Source organism: Corvus hawaiiensis, chromosome 19 (assembly GCF_020740725.1).
Source record: "Corvus hawaiiensis isolate bCorHaw1 chromosome 19, bCorHaw1.pri.cur, whole genome shotgun sequence".
NCBI classification, from domain to species: domain Eukaryota; kingdom Metazoa; phylum Chordata; class Aves; order Passeriformes; family Corvidae; genus Corvus; species Corvus hawaiiensis.
The window spans coordinates 7137296-7165051 of NC_063231.1; the positions used below are offsets into that span (position 1 = coordinate 7137296).

The window sequence follows — 27756 nt, forward strand, 5'->3', positions numbered from 1 at the left end:
TCTCATGTCAGTGTTTGTACCACAGGATCCACAGGACATACATGCTAAGGTCTGACCTCAAACCTTCTTCCCAGTGATTGACAGCCTGGGGACAAGGAAGGATGACACTTCATGGGCAAACCATGACCTGGATTTTATCCAGTTTAATGGATAAAACACTGGTTTAAGTTACTGAGCTTTCACAGAGCAGGTGACTTTGGAATGAACACTAAATACATGACTGAAGACATGATCAGCATGGACAGGAATGAAGCCCACCAGCTCCAACTCTCACCTACAGCCACACAGATCAGATAAACAGTCAAGGCCCTCCATGCCCTTTCCTAACAGCCCCCAGGGCCAGGGTGCCTGTTTTACAGGTCTCAACTGCACAAAGGTTTTAGCACATGGTTCACTAACTCAGGAGACTTGATCCTGTTTGATCTTTGATGATGCTATAAACATAGAAACAGCCAAACCCACACAATTCAGGCTCATTTTCCAGAGTCAAATCTTAATTTCTGATTATAAATAAAATTACCACTGCAGAGAAAGCCAGCCTGTGGTCCCCTAGTGGCACAAATCACCTCAATGTAAGACAAACAAGATTATAAACTTCTCTCTGGGGAAGAAAAAAAAAAAAGGACCCAAGTGCATGTTTCAGTTAATCTTTATCTTTCTCTCCGTAAGTAAGCAAAGAGTTTACAGTGCAAGTTGATTTCCACAGAACAAGGATCAGACTCCAAACACCAAGAAACAAACAAAAAGGCTTCCAGAGGAACTCACAAAGAAACAAAGCAGAAAAGAGAGGACGGAAGAGATTGTGAGAACCAGCAGATCCATGGGAGGGAAGAGGCAAAGCACATGGGACACGGGAGGCCCCGTTCCAGCTGTGAGGTGCGAGTGCCATACAATCAGAGTCTGGCCCCACCAAATCACATTCTTATACATGAGAGATTCTCCAGGTGAAACAGAGCCCTCACCCTGTTTACACCAACAGAGGTGGGGTCAGGATGGGAGTAGTGCTGGGTGGCAAAGTGGGTTAGAGATGGGAGGCAGGTGGGGGAATAACCTCTCTCTATTTCACGCATTTCTTATCCTTCAGAAAACCATTCCAGTTTTATTTCACTTTCTACTGGCCTGGGACTCTATCCTCTTTCAGTGCCCAGAGAAGGAAACCACCTGACTACAGGCCAGTGGGAGCCAGCAGCACACTGGAGCAGCTCTCTGGGAGAGGATGGTCATGCTGTTATCACTGCAGCTGCAAAGCTTAGGCCAGGGTTACAAGTCACAGACTTGTGTCACACTGTCCCTGTACTTTAATGTGACAGACCTGTGGTCTAACCTGTGGCAAACAGCTCATGGCCAGCAATCCTCCCAAGAGCCTGAATAAAAGAGCACCAAGGACTATGCTTTGCTGGAGAGGGAAAGGTCTCAGTTCATGACAGGACCCCTCACATTTCATTGTCTAAAGACCACGTGGGTCTAAGACAACAGCCCCTCCCAGCAGAACATAAAATTTGACTCAAACCCCAGGGCGTCTCCACTTACCAATGTGTAACCCCACGATGCTGAACCAAGCCAGCAACAGCGGATCTCCCACCAGTTCCCATTCTGGCTTCCCAGATTTTACACGTGCTTGGGACCCAATACATTCAAGACTCAATAACTTGGTCAATAGCAAAATGCCCTGAAGAATTAAACTTTGCCTCAGCAGTCTCCACTCCCTACTGACATGGAGATGCTTTTCCTCCTACAACTTCCAAATTCCTCCTACAACTTCCCTGAGTGCCTCCCTCAAACCCTTGCCTTAACGGTAGTGTGCAAAAGACCCTTTTGCTCCCTGCATTGCATCAGCCTGCCAGGCAAAGATGGAAGGATGTGGTTCCTTTCAAACCCAGGTGACTGTGTCCTTTCAGCCAGTGGGAGAAGACTTAAAAGAATTTAACAGTCAGGTCTCTTCTCCTTGCTCTCACTGAGCCAATCCCTTCCTCCTTGTGTGCTCACACAGATTAAACAGGGCTTTCAAAAGTGAGACAGGCTCCTTTGCAACAGCCCACCATGAAGGACAGGCTGCTGGGCCTGGAAGCCAAGGAAAAACTTCTGAGCCACACCAACAAAACTTCTCAAGCATCTTTCCAGGAAAGGACTAGAGAGATTCAGAACTGAGACACAAAGTTTTCCTTCAACATCTTCTCCTTTCATTTAGGTGGGAAAGACTTCCCTATATGCAACTGAGACACTAGAGAGACACCTGCAGCCAGAAGGGATGCCCTGGAAACTTTATGGAGCTACACGGAAGTAACTGCAGTTTCCAAACCCTGTCTCCTGCAGGAATAGCAGCTTCTCCCTTGCACCCAATGTACAGCTAGTCTTTTTCAATTAAATGCTGACTCTGACCAGGGCAAGGACAGGGTCATATTGGTTATCAAACCACATCCAGAAGCAAAAGAGTAACAGAGGAGCTAAGAACAGTCTGATTTCTAGTGCAACCACAACAATGGACAATCCCTTAGATATCTTTAACTCAAGGTTCATGGTGAAGGGTGAGGGAAGAGACATGAACTGGGGGGAGGGATGTCCAAGCAGGTCCCGATTAAAGCTTTAAATGACAGGGAGGTAAATGAAATGATTGTCCTTTTGGTCTCTCAGCTGGACGTGAAATGCAGGAATAGTTGTGATGAAGCAGCACACCGCAGTCCTTAGATCCAGTGTATTCCTCTCAGTAGAGGTAAGTGCTCTCTTTAGACCCGTTGAATTTCAAACAGCTTCACATCTGTGTCATACCAGATCGGGGGATCCACATTCCTGAGACAGAAAGACAAGAGACACTTTACTCCCTGTGGCCAGGTACATGGAATTCCAATCTCACAGCCAAGGTTACAGGAGCTGGCTGCACAGTGTGCCTTCAACTTTGCATAAAAGGAGATCACTGGCTGAGAGACAATGCACCTTACAGGGATGACAGTATCTACAAGATCCCACAAAGCCAGAGCTTTGCATGAAATCTCTGCACCAGACCCTCTGGGCAGCTTTTCTATTCCCTGCTGCTGCCAGTTCCCAAACAAGCAGCACTCCCAGAACAACCCCCTTCATGTCACCCACTCAAAGTTTTGGAGCAGCTGATTCACCCCAGTCTCTTCCAAGGGAACAACATCTTTCTATCCTGTAAATATGAGATAACCCAGGGCTGGCTGAGCACACGCAATTCTCTCTATAGGCCTCCCAAAACTTTGGAAAAGACCTAGTCAGGCTGCAGCCAGCTGGTTTACCTTAAATAAATAACTCCCCACATGTAGGTGCGGAACCACATGGCAGTGCCCGAGTTTGCCTGGTACTTGCGGATGAGGATGGGGTGAGGCACCGGGAGCAGCCCCACCAAGGTGCCATGCTGCAGGAACCTGAGGATCTCTGACTCATCTGTGAGACCCCTGCCAAGACACAGACCAGGAACATCCTTAGCATGTCCCACAAACATCTCCAAAACTGCTGCAGCACAAAGGGTCAGCCTAAACAAACGCAGACACTGAGCCATAGCCAAAGTGAACACTCCTGCTCCCCTCTGTAAACAGAGTGGAGAAGGGATCAGACAAACAAGATGTTTGGCAAGGAAAGTAACAACTCTGCTGAGCCCAGCATGCTTTCAATTAAACTTTACAAGGTTTCTCTTACGAGCCCTCCAAATTCAAACTCTGCCAACATCATATTGCTCCTTAAAACACCACACAGCCCTTCCTCTCCAAAAATCTCCTTACTTGTCAATGCAGATCTTCTCCACCTGAGGGACCAGCACCTGTAAGAGCCGCATGATTGTCTGCAGGGGAAGCTTTGACTTCCAAGACATCACCTGTAGGTAGGAAAGCAACAGGGACATCAGCGCACTACATTAGCAGGCTTTTACAGCTGTCTCCACAATCTCTGCAACAAATGAAGTTTACAAAGATCACAAAGCTGGTGGGTGAACTGAATGCACAGGAGCAGTACAGTAAATCTTGGAGCACTAGAATTATGAGGCACCCAATGAGACCAGTGGGGCATTGGTTTGAAAGAGGTAAAACAAATCATTTCTTTGCAGATGTCAGTAAATTAAAGTTCTGGAGCTTTGACCTCAAGCACCTGTGAGGAAATGCTGCTTGAGTCTCTGATGGCAGGGGAAGGGGTAGGGGTTGTGAGGCATTTCTGCCACAACCCTTCCTCATTATTGATTTCCTCTGTTCAGATGCCCTTACCCAGTCAGGAGTTGGAGTCCACTGTCCACTGGAGGATGCACTAGAGAGACGCCTTCGATCCCGCCGGGAATGTGATGCCTCCTATCAATAAACATTATTTTTAACAAATAAAAAAAAAACCAAATGTAAATCACACTTAAGAGTAAGAAATACAATCCATTTTCTGCTGATATTCTCCCCAGATTTTCTAGACCGCTACTGGGAAAGACAGCTCAGCCTGTCCCTAGAACATGTCAAACCACCAGACCTTCTTTTACCAAACCCATGTGCTCTGACCCAGTGAGTGGCAATATTTGATGAAGTTGGAGGGCCCTGTGGAAGGTCACAGGTCCAGTCACCACTGTTGACACTCTGCTGGAACAATCCACAGTGGCAGAGTTAAAACAGGACTGACAAGAGACTGTTCAGGCATACTTATTTCTTTTGGCACAGAGATTAAATAGCTGAAGGCCACAGATTTTCCAGCCTCTGTCTACTGAGTATCTCTGGGATTTTTGGTGTCCATCCTAGAATATCCTGAAGAGCATTTTTCCAAGGGTAGGCTCTCAGCAATTCTTATCTAACAGCTCTTGCTCCTTGAGGAATGACACACTCAACCTGGCTTTCCACACTCATGGTGGGAAGGAAGGAAATAACCCTCTAAAATCACTGTTGATCTCTGCACAAGGTGAAGAGAGGCTTTTTCCTTTAGCAATGCACCCTGACCACGCACTGCTACAGCCTAGAGCTGACTTTTCTACAAAACAAATGGGCACAGCACTTCCTTCCAACAGCCATCCTACACCTCCTCCACATGCACAGACTCATTCACTCATCACCTTTACAACCAGAAACAGCCAGCCTGGGGTAGAGCTGTGCCAGTGCTTTTCCAGCTGGGGAACAGCTCTAGCCAGCTGCTGGACACAGATGGAATGACCCATGATTATGTTTCATGTGCTGCTAGAAGAAGAAAACCTTTCTTCTGCAAGTTCTCAGTCAAGATCTCATTAAATGACAACATAATTAATTGCGTGCTTAAGATGTCTCATTGGCCATGGGCCTTGGTATCAGGCAAGGCCAGGAAGGGTAAATAAAATTGGTCCGGGGGTATTTGGGAATTCTGTACATTCCAATTTATTCAAAGCCACTCTGAGGGCAGCACCTCAGCCCAGCCTTCATGGGAACACATTGCTCACAGCACCAGCTAGACAGAAGATTCTGGTAGAGTTCTCCATCCCAAGGGAGAGGAAAAAGAAGCAGCAGTAAGAACCTGAGTTGAAAACCTCAGGATCAGGAGGTTTCATGGCCTCCCCAGGCAATTTTACACTCACTGCTCTGTCAGAGTCTTCATGTTGGAGAAAGTTCACTCAAGTGCCCCAGCTCTTGTGTCGTAGCACAAACATGAAACACCCAAGATGATGCAACAGCCCTTCTGAACCACGTTGTGTTCCAGCACCCTGCACATGTGCACACTGCCTTTAGTGCAATGCCTTTCTTCAATGGGGCCAACAGACCTCTTCTTCTAACCCCTCATTTTTGTTCACACCTAGACCTTCCCTGCACACCAGTGTCTGACCTTACCCCACTCCAGGGCTCCCCATCACTCAGGGCTGTGGGTGGATTTCCCTCTGGTGACAGCTGGGAAGCCTCGGGCTCCAATGAACGCATGGTCCCATCCTCCGACACCTGGGACTTCTCCGTGAGCTTGTCAATCCCTGTGTTCAAAAGAGGAAAAGCTCAGAAACACAGGTTAATTAAGTATGTTTAAAAGCAAAGGGTTCTTCTCTGCCCCACTATGCATTGACACCCTGTGTCTCTGCTGATACCGGAAAAGCGCTCCTTTCAACAGGAGAAGGAAGATTTAGCCTTGATTTCACAACCCCAAAGGAGTTTTTCTCTAGAAAAATGCTCCCTGAGGAGTAACACAGGTTCACATGGATTGAGTTAACCTAAGGCAATAGGTCAAGATTAGGACAAATGGTCATGGCCACACTAAGTCTGAGAGGACAGAAACTGAAGGCAGTTTGTTTGTGATCAGCTTGGGCCAACTGATCTGAAACTCAAGACTGAAAGGCAGTTAAGTTATTCACAAATGTAAACTCTTAATCTCTCCACACCCAGTGAAAAGGTGAGCCCACACCATATCTCACAGAGAAAACAAACCTCTCTCCTGTTCCAAAGGTAAACTAAAGCTCACCTGGAGTAGCCACCAGACTGGTCTTCAGCGTCCCTGGTTCAGCAGGGGCAGCAGGACGTGACCCTTCCATGGAGACCCCGTCCTGGGAGTTGGTGCGAGAAATGGGTTCGGGGGTTTTCTTCTTGCGCTGCAGCCCCTTCTGGATGGACTGGGAGTCCGTGGGCAGGTTGGCCAGCTGGTGAAAGACATTCCGCTTGCGGATAACAGCATAGACCAAATTGGAGTTCCCTGGGAATCACAGCAACAGAACGAGCAGAGAAGTAAGGCTCAAAGAGCTCTGCCAGCCCAGCCCAGCTTGCTGCGTACACAAAGCATGGTTGCTCCCACCCACAAAGGCAGTGGCACAGGGAAGAAAGAGCAGAGATCAATATCCTCCTATCTGTTACTAAGCAGTACAGAAAATTCAGAGAAATCCTTCCTAGGCTGGAAAGCTGACAAGAAATGGCTTGGTGAGGGATATTCAAACAGCTGAGAAGAAAAAGGACAGTTTAAACTACATATTAGCATCTATTTTGGAAGAAAAGGTTACTAGCCAAGGTTCAAGATTCTTCCATCTTCAAAAGAACTCACAAAACAAAACAGGGCATTTAATTTAAGGAGACACAGGCTTGAAATAGCAAAGCCAAAAAGCCAGAATTCTCACTGCCTGCAAGATGGCACAGAACAGAATGAAATCATCCTCTAATATAAAACACAAATTACACCCACAAAGGTTGGTTTTGGATTTGGCAATTGCCACATGCAAGATTCCCATCAGGGAAGCAGAACGGCTGTTCTTGATTTGCAAGTTTAAAGCAAAACACTAAATTTTGACCAGGTTTAGGGACTTGACTTTATTATTTCTTTGAGGTAGAAGACTATCATTCTATTAAGAGGGAAAGCATAAGGCAGTTCCTGGAAAGTAGCACATGGCAGAACTTTCTTTGCATGAGGCAGTTTGGTCTTCAGCCCCCAGTAACCTGCCAAAGGAGAACTGAGAGGCACTTGAAAGTTGTTTTGTCCCATCAAATACATTGCTGAGCAACATGAGCAGTTTCACAGCAACATCCAGCCAGTCACAACTTACGTGTTACACACTCACTTTGTGTCTCTTTTCCTCTCTATGCATCTCACCTTCTGCAGGAGGGCTGAGGTTATGCTGATAATTAGCTGCCATCTCATTTTGCTCTAAGCAAATTTGCCTGGGCCAGGACCCAATGCCGATTATCTACTAACTCAACTTCTCAGTCCTATGTAGCTGATTTCTACACTTCTCATCTCCTCAGACTTCCTCTGAACCTCCATCTCACATTCTCTTGGACTAAACTAGTGCAAATCCACTAAATAAAGCAGTCTCTTACCATCAAACTGGTACTGAATGATGTTGTTGAAAACTTCCAGCAAGAAGAAAACAAGATGGTGGTTCTGGACAGCAGAGAATAGGAACCAGGTGGTGGAAAAAGCCTCCAAGAGATGCAGTAACTTGTTAGCAGCCACCATGGAGAGAGACTTCAGGTATGGAGACACTGTGGAAGGCAAACAAATGAAAACTAGAGAAAGAACCAAGGTGTATTTATTCTCAAAAACACACCACTAAAAATGTTGCTTTCATGACCTTCCCACCCTTGCACTTCTGAGAAAGCCTCATGGAATAGCTGAGCCAAACAGGGTTCCACAGAAGTATTTCCAAATACAGAGGAAATGAAACAAGAGATATTGCCTAGTAAAAGGAGGCATTGCTGCTTTCAGAGGGTTTTGTTTAGTCTTACACTAATAATAACAGCACCTCTGATGCGCCTCCTGAAAAGCTTCACAACTGGAGCCACGTGGGCATTCACTAAGCCCAAGGGAAGCACCGCCACCGTGAGGAGGTGGCACTCCCTGCTGGAAAGGGACAGCACTGCTAACCACCCTCACCAGGCCTGCTGACAAATGTCCTGCTGATAAATGTCCTGCTGCCACCCCAGGGGAGCTCCAGGACTCTGCAGTCCCCCCCCCTCTGCCCCATCTGACCATGCAGGCAGATCTGATCTGCACTGGCCCCTCCAGCACAGGCTGGAAGAGATGAGTTTCCAGCAGCAGGCACTGGCCAGCGTTAGGGGACACAGGCAGGGGCAAAGGGAGAGGGGAGTGAGAGCACTGTGGGCTGTGGTTTCACCCCACACAGCGCTCACCGTTCACAACGATGGTGAGCAGGCAGTCGAAGAGGGGCTGCAGCCGCTGGTGCCCGCTGGTGATGATCTTGTGAAAGACCTGTGGAAGGAAGGAGCTCTTGAGCAAGGCAGCACCTTACTGAAAGCACCCTCTCAACCAAAACCAGTGCCACCCCCACACTAATCGCTTCCTGACACCATTCCTTCCTAGGCAGGGCCCTGCACACTCCACAATTACACAGGTGGGGAAGGCTGCTCTCACTGCAGACTCGCGCTCCAGGAGTACAAGCTTTCATTTACAAGGAATCCTTTGGGAACATGATGAGGGCCCTACAACACCGCAAACAGAAACTGACTGTCAGCTGTTCCACAATGTTCAGGCAGCCTGGGACAAAACTAAACCACCAGGAAGTAAGAGACACCTTCATCTCCAATGGACTTTGAACCCTTACGATAGCTGCTTGAAATGCCACAGAATGAGTCATTTTACATTTGATTTTAGTGCAAACTTCTAACTCAAATGTTTGTCCTATTTTTAACTATATCCTCAGACGTGAAAAGATTCAAGTGCCTTGTAATCAGTTCAGACATTCACAATCTTGGCCTTCCCACCTTTATCTGGCATGTCTGTGGAGAAGTCCTGAGCATAATTAAAACAAAGAGATGATCTGAGATTAATGGAATGCAAGAGCAAAACACTTAGCATCAAGAGCAGTTACAGTGGGCAGGTTTCTTCCTACTCCTTCTAATGGGAATCTCCTTTCGGAGATTTATCAGAAGCTGCTGAGAGACTCTTCTCTGGCAAATGAGAACACGACAGAAGGGAAGCACCTGAGGCTGGTGTCACAAAGCACGCAGCTGCTCATAGGCAGCATTGTGGGCAGACTGAAAGGTCAATGAAACTTGCAGCAACCCAAAGCTGTAGGGCTGAGCTTGGTATCACTGTTGTCCCCATTGACAGATGTGATCCACACACCTCTGGTTACCTGGGACAGAGCCAGATCTCCTGCCTTCCCTACCTACAATCAAGTCTGGTAGAGGGCATGCATCCACCCCCCTCATGCCAGTCCCAGAGTCCTCTGAACAGCAGTCCAGCACCATCAGGAGTCCTGATTTTTGGGATATCATGCAGATGGAATTGCACCTCATACATATGCACCCTGCCAGACACATCACCTCAGGTTAAAAGTGTGCATCCCACACAATTCCTAGCTATTCAGTGGGCTTCCAGTCTAGGGAGGGCGAGCACATTGAAGGAGGACAATTCTTTGTGGAGGTAGGAGGGTTCAAGAAGTGCTGGAGCTGTACTCACGATGATGAGCAGATCTGCATGTGTCCCTGTGAAGACAGGGATGTCCATAGGCACTCGTACAGAATACGGCTTGTTCAGTCGCACCCCAAAGTTACGCTCCCCACTGAGGAGCAGGAGGATAAAGACCCCAATGTGCATCAAGCCCACTCGTGCTGCAAGGAGAGAAAAAAAACAACAGAAAAACATGTCACAGTGAGGTCAGTGGAATTCTGAAAACAGAGGGGCAGTGAGGAGAGAGGAGAAACACTATGGGACTGATAAAAAACTGCACAGACTAAACCACCCTGATAAGGGGCACACAGAGCTCCCTCCATTGTCAGTACCAGTGTCCTTCCCAAGCACATCTGTGTTAAAGTCTTATCAGTGTTAAGTCTTGGATGCTTTTCTTCATTATGCCCTTAATGTAAACCCATCCTCATAGTAAGGATGATCTATTTCACTACACAATGATGGAGTTATGCCTGATTTATTCCCATGGCAAGAGCAGATTGCTCATTTTTCCCTCTTCACTGGATCAGGGACACCATTTTCAACATGAGGACTCAAAATGTTAACACATGCTAAGGAAGGATCTCCCTTCCCTGTGTTTTGGGATAGATCATGTCCTACTTCTAGCCTCTTGCAAACATTAAAACCCAATTAACTGGACAACTCCACTCCATGTCTGTAGAAGCTCAGGAACATGCACTCAAGACGCTGTCAAGTGGTAGGGAGGAAGCATCTCAAAAACATTCTAGCTCGAATGTCAGGCACAAATCATCTCAAATATTGAAAATAACCAACTTACACTGGTCTGCTCTGGCATCATTGAGAAAATACAAGATTGGGACAAGAATGTCCAGAACATCACTGCTCTTCAGCACAAAGAAGAGGAATTTCTGGAAGAAAGGGGAGGATTTCAGACAATCATAAGCATATACCCTGCACCATCCACAGGATTCAGAACAGGCAGTCTCAAGATAATCATGCTCTCAAGAACATTAGAAAGGCTGGTGTATGCACTACCTCATCAACTCCAGTGTTACTTGTAGAGTTTTTATAATACCTGCTGCAGAACTTGCTTCCAGCACAAACCTTTGGAGCTGCAGCCCCTCTCACAGGCTGGCCCTACAGCCAGACCCCCAGCCCCTACATCAGGGAGCAGTGCTGCTGACCACAGCACCCCAGAGCCACTGCCAACTACCCACCACAGCCCTTCACCAGGGCTTGGTCCAGCCAGAGCCACAATATCCAAGCTGGGGTGAAGCTCAGCAAGAAGCAGATCCACACCTTGTTGAAGTCACAGAGTTTCCAGAAGAGGACAAGGAGCTCCTGATGGAATTGTATCTTCTTGGCAGAGTTTGGCAGGTAGGTCTGGACCAGCGGGTTTGATAACAAGCGAGCCACTCCTTTCAGGATGAACTGGAAATCCTGCCAATAGCCCAGGAAAGAGACTGTGGTGGGCCCAGGGCTAATGCAATCAGCATGAAATCGGACAGGGAACAGTGCAGGATGGGAGCATGTTACCTCCTCTCGGTGTATCCTTGAGAGGTAATTCACAAACAGATTGTCTGGTCCAGGAGGCTGCGTTCAAAGAAAAGGAGGGAAATGCTCAGCGGCAACAAGGTGAATTCAAGAAGTCAAAATGTAACCATCAAGGTCTCTCGCTTCAGCCTTCTGCTCTGAATGACCCAGCTTTAAATGCAAGGAGACAGAGCACTGCACAGAATAGTAAAGTCAGGGGCTTTTCACTTACAAGCTCCTGATTCAAGTCAGTGACCAAAATCTAGTATTTTGTGACTACAGGACTGAAGCAGGATTGGACCAGAGAGAGCAGATTGTGAAGGGAGGAGCAGTGCTGAGTCCTACAGCCTAACATTCAGTACAAGCTGGTGTGAGAGGACCCCAGTGAGTTCAGGAGAGCAGCAAATACAGATTCTAGTATCACTCACATCCACATCATCCATAGCTGTGCCAGTGGTTGTGCCATCCACAGTGGGGCTTGAACTGGTGGAGCTGTCATAGTCCAAGGTGACGATCAGCACCTGGGCCGCCTCCTCCACCAGCGGCTCACGGTAGTCAGAAAACAGCAGGTGATTGTAAGGGATCCCATAACCCACGGGGTCGTAGGCACAGACGACATTCAGGAGCGAGGTGAAGAGTGGGAGTGCATGTCTGAGGAGGAGAAAATGCTCTCAGAAGGCAGCAGCAGGAAAAAAAAGGCACTGACTTGGAGAGGGACAGGCATATCTCTCCCCAAGAGTCTGGGGCCACGACAAAACACAATCCTCTTCTCTAACCTGTGACGGCAGTCCATGACTGAGCAGCCCAGACCCAAGAGCCAACACTCCCAGCTGGGCTCCTGGACTACAGCTGAGAGGGAAGGGGAGATGAAAAAGGCCACGTGGCCTCCCAGAGGAATCTTGTGCAAAATGTGAAAACGGGAAAGGACTTCAAAGCTCTCTAGCCTCTGGAAAGACAAAACTGTATGTCTTCAGCCTCCAGCCAGGTTTGTGCTCCCCTACGGAGAGCGAGTGTCACCGGCAGAGCTGAGAGTCCCAGAGGTACAATGTCACCAGAGGGCGGCATTCATTCGCCACCAGCACCACACCCTCTTCCCAAGGGTCTACAGCAGAGAACGGGATCTGCCATTTCCCACAGCGCAGGGATCACTCCTGCAGCACACTCCACTGGGCACCGTGCTCAGACTCTCCTTTTGCTGCTGGGGAACACTTCTCACTACGCAGAAATACTAATGGGGTGTACATGAGACAGGGACAAAGTAAAAGAACAGCCCCTGGATGTCGGAGGTAACAAATCCTATGGTTCCCCATTACCAACACACTCCATGGAAGAGATTTGAAAGTATTTCTCCCCCTGGCACCCAGGCCCCCATCCCTCATCCTCACCTGTTCTCCGTAGAGCAGAAAAACTGTACCCAGGGGTTGGTGTTGCTGCTGTCTGAGGAGGGAGGGAGGTACATGGCCTCGGAGAAACAGGTCAGCAGCAGCTTCAGCAGCTCTGTCCTGGAAGGAGAAGTAAAGGCCTGGAGCCATTCAGGAGCAGGGACTGGGCACAGGAGGCACAATCAACACAACACATAAGGAAGGCTCAGTCCCACCTAGAATGTCCTTCCCAGAGAGAGCTAAGCCCATTTCATTTCCTAAGCCATACTGCTGTCACTGGCACAAAGCTCAGCAGAATTGCTACCTTACAAAAAAGAAATCCAGTACAGAGCTCCTTGGCATTTCCAGAACAGCAGTGTTTACCCACTTCCTGCTGCAGACAGTCTGACTCCCATACAAGAAGCTATTCAAAAGGTCAGCTGGGTTTTTTTCTGTGTTGCCAGTCTTGTTAGCTCAGAAAGGAGCAAGCAGAAAGCTCTTTGGGAATCATGGATAGTCGAGGAGGCAAAGAGAGCTCATCTTCCCCAGATCTCCTTCTCCTGAGCCCAGTTTCTTTCCATTCTGCCTTTGCAGAAGCTCTTACCTATTCAAGTCATGGATGTAGTTGGGCTGTGGAGAATGAGCAAAGCCCACTCCTGCCTCCCAGATGTACTCACAGCTGTCAATGGAGTGGATATCTTCTGCTGTGTCCTGTGGGAGAAATAAGAGGTTGAATCACAGAAGGCAGGAGCCAGAATTGGCAGCACTGGTGGTATCCAAGGTAGTTCAGCCCCTCTCTCTAGAAGAAACCAGCAGAGGAGCATCCAGACAGTTGAACTGTACAGAAGCTCCCCAGGCCTGAAAAAGCAGGTGCTGATATCTTCAAAGTGCTCAGCCTTTGCAGGTAAGGGATAAAACACAGAGATACAAGCACTGTGCACAATGGAGGGGGACCACGTTTCTAGCCATAATTTTAGGGCTGACTTCAGTGGGAATATGGGTGAGTCCTGTGTCTCCTTTGCCCATTCTCTCACAGTTCTTCCTCTTTACTCAGTGGTACTTCAGCAAACATCCACCATAACCTGTATCTCTGGGGCCTCATGCTGCTCTGCCATGAACATGAGGTGGTGGTACCCATCTCCCTGCTCTTAAGCTGCAGTCAGACCAAGCCCAGAGAGGGAAAGTCAGCTCAGCAAAGACTACAGAGGTTGCAGACAGCAGACGAGCAGCCAGCAGCAAGGAACATAAATCATTCACAATCTCAGTGTCAAATTCTAGTTGCCCAGAACCCTGAAAAACCAGTCTGGCTGCTGCCAAGGGAAAAATCACAGGTGCAGGTGGTGGAGGGAGGCTCTCCCAGGAAAACCCATTGTTACCCTGACTTGCGCAATCCATCCCAAGTGACAGCACTAGACAGCAAGTCCATCTGTTTCAGCCCCACTTACTCATAGTACACGAGTAGCTCTGATCCAGCCTTGCCCCTTCAGCCCCAGGTAACAGATTTCAATTCTCTTTCTGCTACTCAGAAACCCCAAGCAAGCAATTTAGTACTCAGATTTGTCAAGGAATTTTGCAGCCATCAAATACACCACGGTTTAGCATGCTCATTTTTAGTTGATGTCAGATCTACCCCAAAAAGGAGGGCTGTTTTTTTGTTTATAGACTGAACCTACAAAAAACATGAGAGTCACTGGCAGGGAGAGAGAAGGAGGGAGATGCACCAAAATCTGTCCTCTGTTCTTAGCACACCTGGTAGGAGATCCCTGCTTCAGGAAACTCCTCTGAAGTACAGACACTCACCATAAGGATCAGAACATATTTAAATGCCTTTGCTGCCATGATACAAAGAGGGAGAAGAGGTGGAAAGACACCACAGAGACCATCTACTCATTCAGATCACAGCACACATGAGCAGGCAAACAGCTGCTTCCTGCCCCAGACTCCACCAAACCGCCAGAGAAAGGAACAAGGTGCTAAAGGTCTCTGCTCTGCTGGCAATAACAGAAGAGCAAATGTTTGCCAGCACAACCACCTTTTCCTGAGGGGTGAGCTGTAGTGTGGGGGTAGTTGCCAGCCACTCCATTTGAGACTCATCCTCAGAATATCTGTTTTAGAAGGCACAAACATCGTACAATGAACCCAAAATGATGATCAATATTAGTCACTGTGGGCTCAAGCTCAGCAACTCCAGATTTTCCTGCCTGCAGGCTTGCAGGAAGCTGCTGGGGTTTCCTAGGGTCCCCCCCACTGTGCAACTAATCTGCCTCTATGCAGACAATCTCATGATTCAACTTTCAACTCACCACCGTGCTCCTCCGGTGGCTCTGCACAGTGAAGTCGGGACAGAAGAGCAGATCCGTGACAGCGAGGAGCAACGACTCGGCCAGTGGCCGGGCATTTTCATCATCTTCATCTCCCTGAAGGGACAAACAGAAGAGCATCGTCAGCTCAGGGTGAGCAAAGAGAACACAGTAACACCAGTATGACACAGCACAAGAATATACCCTGTCCAAAAACACACAAGGAGGCAAGACATTACACAGGAACAGGAGGGAACAGGAGGGAACAAAAGGAACAAAGGAACAAAAAACCCAGACAGTACAGGAAAGAAATTTCTCCCCGGATGGTGATGACTAAACAGGAACTAAACAGTCTCTTTAATGACAGCAAACTGAGCAGACAAAAGCCTGGAGATGTCAGAAGAGTAGCAATGGGTACACCTTGCCACGTGGCTTGGCTTCTTGAAGACAAAAAGGAAAGGGAAGCATTGACAGAGAAGAGGGTTTTACATTCATGAAAGAGGTGATTTGGAAGGTGCAGAGAGACAGCAATGGGGAGAAGCCAACCAGCAGCAATAAGGTGTAAAACCCCTCAAAATTCTGCATGGGCTGCCCAAAACTGGAGGTGACAGAACAGGGAGAGGCATCAGGCAAGGGGCTGCCCCAGCCTGCCACAGCAGACTGAGCACAACAGCAGAGAGGATTGTGCCATCTCCAGCGTTCAGAGCAATCTCTCCAAGCACGCATGGCTACTCCTCTGCAGCTGTTGCCACGGGAAACCTTGCCAGATCCTGCCTGTCAAAGAGCATCCTGCTTGGGAGGCCTTCCCACCACACACTGGTGCTTGAGGAAAAGGCAGAGAGCAGGAATGGCAGGAGCTTATCTACCTCAGCCAGGCCTCTGTCAGCCTGAGCACAACACATGGCTCTTCAATCACAGCAGGCAGCTATGGAGATAATGGTCTGTGTGGCTCTGAATCTGTCTCGGTGACAGCAGGGAGGATACCCCAAACAACCTGGATGTAAGGACAGGCACAGAGAGGATGGATGGAGCCAGCGAAGATGCCTTGACTTGTGCTCACAGTCAGAGGCCAAATGACAAGCATTAGGGTCCAAGGGGATTTACTTTCCAAGAATGATCTTTGCTAAGAGTATTTCGGCTGCCAGAAAAAATGCCCCTGCAGGCTCTAGGTATCACCACATCCAAAATGGTGACACACAACAAACCAGTAGATCTCAACATGATACAGACTCCCATAGAGGAGGAAGGATCCATGGCTCCATGGACCTCTGCCATCCATCACTCCATTGTGAAGCAGGTGGAGGATAATCACAGAGATATTTACTAAGAGTCCAGGCATACCACCATCTTCAGTTCCCAGACAGAAATCAGCCACCAGACAGCAAAGCTATTGCCCCTAGATTAGATGTGATCCCAGCTTCCCTAACATCTGGGACTGTATTTGTTTTCCCAGCCTTACAGGTTAAATGCACATGGTTAAATGACTGAGCACACTGAATCACAACAGCTCCACCCACATTCAGGAGGGTTCCCCAACACAGCACACATGGACTGGGCTGGATCACCTTGGGGTGACCCCACCACTCTGAGGCTGAGATACTCTCTTCTAGGTGCTGAACAAAGTGGAAAAACAGGAGTAACAGCAGCCTGGCTGGATCAGAACACCAGGCACCCCTGCACGTTCCTTTCCAAAACAACTTCCTCCATTGTTAAGCCTCTCCAGCACTCCCCGGCCCCTGCAGGGATGAACGGATGGACAATCACCACACTCCCAACATACAAATCACAAAGTAGGACTAGCTAAGACTTCCCTTTTCACCACCCAGAACTTCCTTTTGACATGCCCTCAGGCAAAGCAGATTAGAGGTGACAGGCAGAGACAGAACAAGGTGCCAGTTTATCCTGTACCAACCACTGCCAACCCTTCTTAACTGTCCCCAAAGACACTGCAGTGCACTTAGACTCAGGAGAACCACATTCTTCAGTACAGCCACACTGACCTGCAGATCAGAAACTCAAAGGAGAGGGCTCTCACAGAGCAGCTGCTGAGGGAGCAAGCAGGCAAATACCTACTCCTGGTATAACTCAGCTGTGTTCTCAGTGCTGCTATCCCTCCTATTTGCAGAAGATCCTAAAGTACTTTCACCCCGTTCTTCTGAGAGATGCAAAAGAGCACTCTTGTGCTTGTTCTCCAGACAGAGAAATGTGGGGAGGCTGAGATACTCCCCGGGGTTATGCACGTCACTTACAGAGCCAGAAACAGAACCGCTCTTTAACTGCTCTTGCTCAGTTGTGGGCTTCATCTCCCAGTTTAGGCCCCTGGCTAAAACTGTATCACTCAGCTCATAAGCAGGGTATTGCATCATGATGCCAAGAGCTTCTCTGGCACTGTTCACTTTAAATGTGACATTGTAAAATCAGTGGAAACAACACGCTGTTGCTTTGACTTGAAACTTAAATCAACTGTAATTAATGGAACAAGGACATTTCAGTCAAAGAAAGTCATACAGCCTTCAGTACAGCTCTCATATTCATTAAGATTCACACCTCCGGTTGTACTGGAGAAGCATTCCCTCACATATCAGTGCTCTCCTACAGCTACACACACAAGTGAAACATTCAGAAGATGCAGCAAGAACCAAAGGAAGGGAAAGAAATTACAAAGTGCCACCTAACTTCTGACCACATAGAAATAACTGGAATAAAGTTGCCCCCAAATATTCAGTGTCTCCTCACTGCAGCTGCCCCCTCATCCTCCAGAAAGAAGAATAAGTGACAAGAGACAGACCCCTCCTCGGCCAGCCCCAGGGACAGTTGACCAGAAGAAACCTCTCCAGTCGGGGTCCTCGAAGATGTAAGGCAGGATACGGGTGAGGAGCCGACAGCAGTTCAAGACAATTTGTCTCTCCTTCTCCGTGTGGCAGCCACTCTCTGCTCCCTGCACCAGCTTCTCCACAGCCTGAAGGAAACAAAACCAAGGAAGGCAGCACAAGTTAGCAAGAGTTAGGCAGGTCTGTCCTGCTAGTGACACCCTCACACAGAGTTGTAAGCAGTTCTTGGGAGTTAATTTTCTCTCAGTTTAATGGCACTGTTGCTGTCTGAAACTCTGCAAAAAACAGGGTTAATGATTTTAAACAGACCTTCTTGAATTTCTGCTGTTCCACTGCAAGAGACCTCAAATGCCAGGGCTAATCCATGCAGCACACGTGTGGTGCCACGTGAGACAGACAGCCAAAGCACCAGAAGGTGCTTCCTTCCAACACTGCTCCATCACACCACACACTGAAAAGGGCAGATGAGATTAATCAGCTGCAGCAAGTACTCGAGATGCAGGCAGGAAAGACCAAGGCAGCAGCACTGTGCCGCACCGTGTGAGGCGCTGGCAGGGGATGATCACACAGAAACACACAGTCTGACAGTTCTGTCTGTGCTGGTGTGATTACAGCAGGGACCTCTCCTGACTCAGGAAGTGGGAGCTAAGCTGCTGCCTGTGTTAAGCGTAGGGATACAGCCTCCAGCAGCATCTGTAAAGGTCCTGCTGCAGAAGAGGGTGGTAGCCTGGGTTTCCCCACTGCCCCTGTGAACAGGACTGCTGCTCTGGAAAGAGCTTCTGGGCTGAGACTCTGCAGCCCATCCAGTGGCTGCTGCAACTGCCGGTGGAGGGTCACTGGGCTTTTCAGAATAGATGTGGGTCTCACCAGGAGGAAGTGACAGGAGGTTTTACCCATAGACAGAAAAAAGCAGTTTCTTCCCCCCACAGCTGCACCCACTTGCTCTTACTCCCTGATCCCAAGGGGAAACAGAGGGGAAATGAAAGCTAAAACATTTAACAAGGATTCACCTTGCTGCTTTTTAATTCATGAGGTCATGTGCCCCTGCTTATTTTCATGGCAGACTGCCTGGGTCACTGACTCTGCCAGCCTGCGTCACTGCATTAATGGGTGTTTAAGTGCTGTTTGTCCTGGCCTGTCACACACTAACTGAGCTGAACCACTTCTTCAGGCACATTTATGACTGTATAGCCTGAGTCTCCAGCCATGACTGTAAATTACATTTCTCCACGATCACACAGCATTGTTAAGTCCAGTGGCACACTGCACATGGCACAGGTTGGGGCCCTCAGACTGGCAAAAGCACTGCTGGAGTCTTGCAGGCCCCTAAAGACACTGATATCCCAAGACCTACGGCTCATGGATAAACAGTCCCGCAGTCATGACATCTCCCAACACACCTGCTTCCAGTAGGGAGAAGAGACAATATTTCAGTCTTGGTTTTGGGAGAAAGAAGACACAGAGACAAAGGGGTTACAGGTCTCCTAAGCCCTTCTCAACTCCCAATATGCTAACTGCCAGAAGCCAATACCAGGGAAAAAACATTGCATTTTCCCTCATGTTTGTATTTTTTCTCAAGTATCCACTACACACATCTGTCTACAATTCACAGTCGGAGGTACCTTCACTATGATTCAGTAAGTCTCATTCATATATTGTGGAGGAGGAAAGAAAAACAGGATGGCAGCAACTATTTAAAACTGGAAAAATGCCATTCCAAATGTTTTCAACTACAAATTCAAGGCTACTCTTGGCACGGCTCAAATCAGGAGCATTATTAACACCTGCACTTTCCCAGGCAGAATAAGTCTCAGGCTGTTGCTCACCAGCTTGCAAATTGGCAAACCTGGCAGGGCAGGAAATGCTGTTCAATATCCCTGTGCTCCATACAAGGATGTGACAACACCAGAAGCAGCATTAGGAATGTTCTGTTGTCACAGCAGAAGGAAGAAAAGTTTCAAGATCCTCCTTGAACTTCATCCAGACACTTGTGCAGTGACAGTCTGCACATCCCTCTGGGATCTCTCAGCTTGAAGCCAGACTGGTGCATGGTGAGGTACAATTAGGTGCAGAGAAGGAACGGGATGTTCCAGACTCACTGCAAACGTGCAGCCTTGCTACAAAGTCCCCTGAGCAAGAAATAATTTATAGAGCAGGCAAGACCCAAGAGGACAGAGTGAAACACAGGAAGGGGACAAGAGGAAAAAGGCTCCAAACTGATCAAATGCCAGCTGTGGTCTGTGCTAACCCAAGAGAGGAAGGGTTGAGAATTACCCTCAGGAGGAGATAGGGACAAGCGAGCACATTGTGTGGTAAGAGGTACCTGTTACCCCTTGGAAACCACGGTGCTATTGATCCAGGGACACACCTGTTAGCACAGCTCCAGGGAATAAAACAGCACCAAACTTACCTTGTAACACAAAGTTGCCAAATTTGAAGGTGATTCTTCTCTCACCGCTCGGATCTCTGCAGCTGGTACAAGGGCAAAGACATCCTGCACTGAAGTGGCTGTGTCTGCCCAGAACTGGTCCCAAAACGCATCATCCGTGGCCTCCACAGGCTGTGGAGAGACAAATGTGGTTACAGATGCAGAACTACCATTCCATAAGATCCAGTCATCAGCAATTATGCCTGGCTTGGGGATGGGATGAAGCAAGAAGAGGTTCAATAAAACATATTAGCACTGGTTTTATACCTCAGCCTCTGTTTCCAGGGCTTTGGATGATTTATCTCCCAAACTAAACATTCCCTCAGACATACAGGAGGCTTCGTGTTTGTCTGCAACTACTGCAAGTAATCCAAGATCTTCATGACTGCATGTGGGCCGGGCCTTCCTTGTGCACTCTGCCACCTTCAGAGCAAGCCAAGGAAGCCCTGAGTGTGCACTGGAATTACTTCTGCTGTAACCAAAGTCTCGAGGAAGCAATCAGGAACATCTCACATTAGGGCACGAACAGACCCACGGAACTGACAGACCCACCTCAAAGCACTTACAGATAAAATGCAATTGATCTTTCTGAATCAAATATTTATAGAGAACTGGACTCGGTGCAGCCAGTCGCTGCCAAGGCTTTGTTCTTAAAAAGCACTAAGTGTGCCATTCAAAGAGGAGATGGAAGAAAGAGACCAAAGAAAACAATCCATTTCAAACCTGTGGTCTCAGAAGCCCAGCCCCGGCCCTGGGGAACACGCCTCTTTCCATTACATTTTCTGCTAATACTTGCCAAGAGATAGGCACTGCCCAAACACAGCTGGGAGTGCTCATCCTGCCCAAGGGTCCAGCTACAGAGGTGGGATAAATATGTGCCTGTTTATGACAAGCAGTGTGAAAGACATGGATCCACGATTTCAGTCAGAAGAAAATGTGAGCTTTCACAGGAGTTTCACCAGCCACGGTGTGGACACGCTTGGAAGATCAGAAGAACTGCTCACCTGAGCACTCCCAGCCCTTGGCGTGGGGCAAGGAGGAGCCTCCTGCCTTCAACCAGCACCGGCTCCAAAGCAAACAGCAGCGCTCACTAAGGGCAGTAATCAGCACCGTGGGCAGGTCTTCCATGTCAGATAGGAAAGGGGCAAAAATATGACTGTGTGTTTAATTTAAACAACTCCTGCCCACTCCCAGATATGCTGTAGAAGGCAGAAAACTTGCCCAGCTCTATGCTGTGTCTAAATGCAGCTCAGATGCTGCTTGTGGGAGAACAGGTCATTCAGAGCTCACACAGAGAAGTGCTGCATTGCCCCCTTGCCTGTCACCTCCTGGAGTAACAGCCCCAGCCCATGGGCACGTGATGTGTCACCACCACCAAAGGCCAAAAAGTGAGAGGGGCCGGCTACCCCAGACCCTAATAACCGGTACAGCAGGTTATTGCCTTGCAGCTTTTTGCCTTAATGCTTCAGTGCTGCTGGTCCTGGTCCTTCCAGTCATGCAATGAACCAGCCCAAGCAACTCTCCAGTCTTTAAAAACAAAACCAGAAAAAAAACCCCATGTGTGTTCAGACATCTTATTAAACTCAGCCCTGGTGTTGAAAGCCTAATTTTATCACCTGGACACTAATGCAAGATCCCACCAAATCTCTTCCCAAGGGAAGAGCAACTTTTCCCAAATGGTTCAAGATCACAGCTCCTCAGAGGGGATCTGTAGGAACAATACAATCCAATATTCACAGCCTGACTTTCAGCTGAGCACATGAAGGAGCTGTGCTCTTTGTAACCTGGGCATGAAACACTTAAGTGGAAGGAAAGTTATTTTGGACATCTTATCTCTAATTGTACTCCTCTAAAAGAGCCAAGTATTTGGAAATCTGATGTATGTAATGCATGAAATACCCTTCAGTTCCTACACCCCATTTCAAACCACACACCACAACCTCATGTAGAACTACCACATGTACATCCTGGCCGCCTGCCACAGCCACTCCCACTGACAACAGCAAGCAGCAATTGCTGCTAATTGGGCATCATGCATAAATAATGCCTTCACTCTCATCTAGAGGGGAAGCAGAAAACCATTTCCCTCCAGTAGACACCGATCCCTTTACCTCCCACTAGCCTGAGGCCTCCTCAGAGGTTGAACACAGGCGCTGTTTTACAGATGGCAGCACAACACGGATTGAGGAACACGGCCTCCAACTGCAGTCCCTTGGAGTAGGGAAGCACAGGCGTGATTCCCTGAACTGCAATGTTGGATGTGCAGCACCATTTATGTCTCAGCTGCCATCTTGGCAACCAGACTACGCTAAAACACTGGTACCTTGCATTTTTAATAGCTGCAGCAAGTCAGCTCCTCATCAACAGATGGTATCCCATGTACAATGCTGGGACATGGATGCAGTACTGAGTCACTCACATCCCCACTGCCCCCCTGTTTTAATTACCAGCCTGGCATCATGAAGCTACTCGATCCACGTAATATTCATCTCCTTGATAGAACATTACTGGCTGGTTTTAAGCTGATTGTATTCTGCACGCAGCATCTCTGGGGATCTAAATATCCATTTCCTCACGCTGAACTCACCCAACAGACTGTATCCAGCCTCACAGAGGAGAGAAATACAGAGACCTAGAATAGCCTTGTTCACCAGCCAGGGATATCTTCATTTGGATATGTCAAGATTTAGGTACAAGTGTTGGTACAGCACACGCTGTACTCATAAATCCCAGAGCACCCCTAGCCTTGACAGTGCTTTAGCCAGAGAGCTCACAAGGAGCTGAATCCTCGGCACAGGTAACAAAAAGCCTAGTGTTCCTCCAGCACAGTGCAGACAACCAGCTCTGCACTAGCAGAGGAATGAGAATATGAATTGAGGGATCAGTAGCTCAACTCTACTCTGGAAACACAGCTGGCACATCTGGAGAGCAAAGGAAGTTCCTGACCCATACACATCTCATGGCAGAGGCTGCTGAAGGTACAGAGCCAAGAGAGACTCTGAGGCCCAAACCAAGCTCCATACCAAAGGGGTGAGGTAACTGTAGCGCAGTGTTGCTGCAGACACAGTGGGCAGATCCAAGGTGATCTGACATCTCAGAGTGGGCAAAGTGGGAGACTTTTCCCTTCAGTAAAGACCTCCCACCTGCACCCTGGCCAAACAAAGGTAAAACCAGTCCTTCTAGACACCTCCATTCTCTGTTTTCTACTAGCTGTAAATGTTATGTTTCAGGTTCTTTGAAGCACACCACACACACGCTGCAGGACTTGGAAGACTCAGTTTGCAAGCCCTGTGCCACTTACTGAGCAGAGAATCACAGCCTGAGCAGGCAATCCCCAGGCAAACAGGATACCTCACAGGAAACAGGAAAACAGAGAGGGGCTGACCATGTCCTAAAAACAGGAAAAGCTCCCAAGGCACAGTCTCCCCTATTCATTACTGTCCTCAGCCTGACACCAACACCACCTTTACTTTCTCTTTCAGACACAGTTCCTCACAAACTCCAGCTGTGTGTGTGTGTATGTGTGTGTGTGTTTGTACCTCCTCCCAACAAAGAGCTCTCTGCACTTATAACTTAAATCAAATGTCCATTCCTAACAATTCCTCCAACAGGCCCCCACCAGAGGACTGTCCTGAAATTAATTCTAAGGTTGCTGCAAACCATCAGCAGAGAACAAAGGAACAAGCAGCCACTAGCCTTGCTCAGCGTGTTCTCTTTTTGCTTCTTGCCAACACGCCAACTGAGCATCCCACCAGCCAAGGCAGCAATCCTTTGGAGCAGGGGCTCTCGTTTTTCTGGAGCCCAAGAGCAGAGCAAGTTCCTCATCCCTGCCCAGGGTTTCCAGCCAGTACTGCACAAGCTCAGGTGGTATGTTACAGCAGTTGCTCCTTTCCACCCCAAATGTGGCAGAACTGCAGTGTGTAATGACCATTCATGGAGCACCTGATTGAGCTTTAGATCAGGTAACCCTGGAGGGCTAGGGATGAGTTTGAGGCAATTCCCACATCTTTGTACTGCCTGTTTGTGAGCCACTGTGCAAAAGGAATGCCTCAAGACAGACTTATTCAAAATATAAATAACTAGCAAGATTTCACCCCTGCTGCCAAGGACAGCACCTCCACACAGGCTTCAGAGCAATAATAATTTTTTCTATAGGATCTTTGCAGTCAGCAGTGCAGAATCAATGAGAGACTTCAAGTCTGCCACCAGTTCTCTGCTCTCACAGCAGAGACAGTGTTGCAAAGCAAACTGGAAAATGGGATTTGTAGAAGTCTGGCAGGGAAAGCCCAGGACAAAAGTCAGCTGTGTGAAGTGTTAGTTACAGCTTTGCTTTTAAGACAACTTTGCTTTTGATCAACCTGAGACTCCTGGACAACTGAGTCAAGCTTGAACACTGAAGAAATGGGCTGCCAGACACCAGCCTTTCTCCAAGCACAAGATGTGCATTTATCAAACTCAAGCTACATTGAACTCCTGCATTTCCACACCAGGGAAAAGGAAAGGACTGGGGTTTGTCCCACATGTTTGATCCTACCTGTCTCTTTAAAAGCAGAGGCATAGCTCCCACTAAAATCTAACAAGCTGGTACACAAGATTGAAATTTCTTCTCTTCCGGCTGGTTGCTGGCAGGAACCCTGACTGACTGGGAAAAGAAAAGGTGGTTCCCCAGCAGTTAAAGCTCCCAGACCAGTTCCCTGCAGTTGACCAGCCCTGACAAGCTGTCATATTCACAGTCCATGTTTCCCTTCATCTGTTAAATAGACAGCACTTTTATGGGCAATTTGGGAGGGCTCACACATTCTCTATTATGAAGCACATCTGTTTTATTATCAAAGGGATGGGCCCTACCAGTATAAATGTGTGCAGTGTAATGTAGTATATACATATCATATAAAAATCCTAAAGACCATTTCTCCATGTGTGATTATAAATATACATCTGTAGCGTAAGTTAATTTCTTCCTTCTGGTATCACTGCCCTTTTTAATCACTGAAATAATTCTGAAGTGATTTTTCTTTTTTAATACTCTTACACCTTTAGAGTTTCTCTTTGGCAGTTAAAAAAATCAATTAAGTCAATTCCATTTGCATCCAGACTTGGTTCCACTTTCAAGTTCTGGGCTCCACGTGTGCTGTAAACATTCAAGTGTTATGTTCCTTACAAATTTATTTAATTTTTTTTTTTAATGCTCACATGGGATCACTCATTTTTTAATTAATAAAAGCCTGGAGATTATAAAAACTTACTTTTAAGAAAAAAGTAACTTCTGTGCCAACTCTAAACCTTCACCAATGAGTGAACAGTGACTTCTGCTCAACCACTTCTTCCCACCAGAGCCTTAGGAACACCTCACAGTGCATTCTGAGCTCAGAGTTTCACGTTACTGATGATTTGATGAAAATCTCTTTGTCCAGCTCCCTAATGTTAGAAGAGAAGGCTGCAAAACAAGAGGCAGGCTGCTGAGGAAGCAAAGTGTGTTGTGAGCCAATAGCTTAGAAGGATTTGTCTCTGTCCATTATTGCAGCCTGGTTTTGGATCCAGGATCTCATGGACCAGGAGGTTTTGCTGCTGGTCAGAGATCAGAAGGGTTCAGGAGAGCCCAGTCACGCGTTCTGCACAAGCAAACACCGGTGCCCTTCTACAGAATGTAAATATGGGAGCGCCAACACCCCACCCTTTTCCACATGCAGTCAGTTTCACCTAGACCACAGAGACGTGAAATGAATCCAGCCAAGAATGAAGCTTTTGCTCTTTCCTTTTTATTCCGGGCCCCAGTGAACCTTCTTCCCTTACACAGGTCGATAAACCACAGGAGGGGAGGGCTCTCGCCTGGGCTGACGATCCAAGGGATTGCCTCATACAGGATTTTCTTTGTGAACAGTAGACTGGGCAGAGCCCTATAGGCTTGATTTACTCCCCAATCTCACTTTATAAGCACATTTCCCAAGGAAGAACAGCCCAAATCTGAGGGCACTCTGAACTATTTAGCATGCAGAAGAGACTTTGGAAGAATCCCTTAAAACATCAATTCACCCACTTCTCTCTTTACCTACATCCACAACTAGTGGTTTTTAAGAATATATTCACAAAAGACATTCTTTAGCAATGCAGATAAACGTGATACTGCTTTAGAAAGTATAAACATGTTTTTTCCAGGCTCTTCCACAGCTTTACCCATCTATAATTCAACTCCCAGTAGTAGCCTGTCTCTTGAGTTTTCACAGATTTTCTCCTATCACCCTTTACCCCTTTGCATCCATACCCTCTTCTTGAATTCATTCCCCATCATTAGCTTTCTGCCATCATCCCCATGTTTTCTTAGCAGTTGTTACTGCCTCACTACTAAACGTGGATCATAACAGCTGTTCTCCATTGTAGCTCAGAAGAACCTGGGATGTGACTTCTCAATAGAGCAAAATCCCTCTGCTCCTTAGACAGAAGGACAGGCTACTAATTTTCTGCCAGTGTGCTGCCGCTACTGGGCACTCCACTTAAAGCAAAAATTAAGCAAGCTCCCAGGACAGGCACAACATATGTTAGACCTCTAGGCAGCCACCCTCCCTTCCCACAGCCCTGACTTTCACTTAACCCCTTCTCCTCCTCAGCCTGCAGAAATAAAGCATTATTTCACAGGTCACAGATGGAAACCTCTGCTGCCAACAGCACAGCTGCCCAACAGCCTTTTGCATCAGCTATTACCTAAAAACAGGGCAAGGTTCTCCACCCATTATGCGCGGGGGTGTGGGGAAAGGATACAGAAAAGGGAGCAGTGGCAAACCGTGTGATGTAAACCCGCAAGCTGAATACATTAGGAGCTGTGGACATCCCTTATGACAGCAGAGTCTGCTCAGTTAGCACGAGACGTTGTTCAGCAAGGCACAAGATGTCACCAGAGGCGGTGACAGGGCCCGACCAGCTCTGGCGGCTGCCCCGGGGACCGGCTGGTGCCCCTCCACAGACCGGTGACACGGGGATGGGCGCAGCCTGCCCTGAGCCCCACCGGCCCCCAGCCTTCGGGCACGGCCTCGCCGGGGGATCCTGGCCAGGGCCGCCCGTGACTGCAGCCCCGGCCTCGCCGGGAGATCCTGGCCAGGGCCGCCCGTGACTGCAGCCCCGGCCCCGCCGGGGGATCCTGGCCAGGGCCGCCCGTGACTGCAGCCCCGGCCCCACACGCAGGGACCCGCTCGGGGACCGCGCACAGGAGCGCCGGGGGTGTCTCGGGCAGGGCCGGGTGTGAGGGGACCCTGAGGGCGGCGGCTCCCGAGATGGCGCGGCCCCCTCGCCCCCCACCCGAGATGGCGGCCCTCACCTGAGTCTTGGTGGTGAGCTGGATCACCGCCTTCCTGAAGTTGAGCTTGGAGTCGGCGCTGCCCATGGTGCGGCCCGGCTGCGGGCAGGGCCGGGCAGGGCTGTCCCCTCACGCCGCCGCTCCTGGGGCCGCCGCTGACGCCATCCCCGTCCCCGCGCCGGCGGCTCCCGCTGCCTCCCTCCCTTCTCCTGTCAAA

The 27756-nt window shown here is 48.4% G+C and overlaps 1 protein-coding gene across 1 annotated transcript; it reads right to left on the reverse strand.

Moving 5' to 3' along the window:
- Positions 1–633: 633 nt before the first annotated feature.
- Positions 634–27756, reverse strand: HID1 (HID1 domain containing). The gene is made up of 19 exons (XM_048323717.1): positions 27561–27756; positions 20234–20383; positions 17781–17951; positions 14996–15109; positions 13297–13403; positions 12717–12833; positions 11760–11982; positions 11335–11391; positions 11098–11238; positions 10616–10706; positions 9829–9980; positions 8538–8616; positions 7725–7889; positions 6385–6612; positions 5769–5902; positions 4209–4289; positions 3735–3826; positions 3252–3410; positions 634–2787 (listed from the first exon to the last, which is right to left on the reverse strand). The coding sequence occupies exons 1-19, from the start codon at positions 27624–27626 to the stop codon at positions 2724–2726; spliced, it is 2391 nt and encodes a 796-aa protein (XP_048179674.1). The 5' UTR covers positions 27627–27756; the 3' UTR covers positions 634–2723.

What these genes read in the sequence shown, in the direction of transcription:
- HID1 (XM_048323717.1), bottom strand. Translation starts at nt 27,626, where the DNA reads ATGGGCAGCGCCGACTCCAAGCTCAACTTCAGGAAGGCGGTGATCCAG. An exon ending in GCCACCGGAGGAGCACGGTG is followed by an intron (nt 13,404 to 14,995) that starts GTGAGTTGAAAG and finishes TTTCTCCCACAG; the next exon opens with GACACAGCAGAAGATATCCA. An exon ending in TGGGGAGTTATTTATTTAAG is followed by an intron (nt 2,788 to 3,251) that starts GTAAACCAGCTG and finishes TTTCTGTCTCAG; the next exon opens with GAATGTGGATCCCCCGATCT.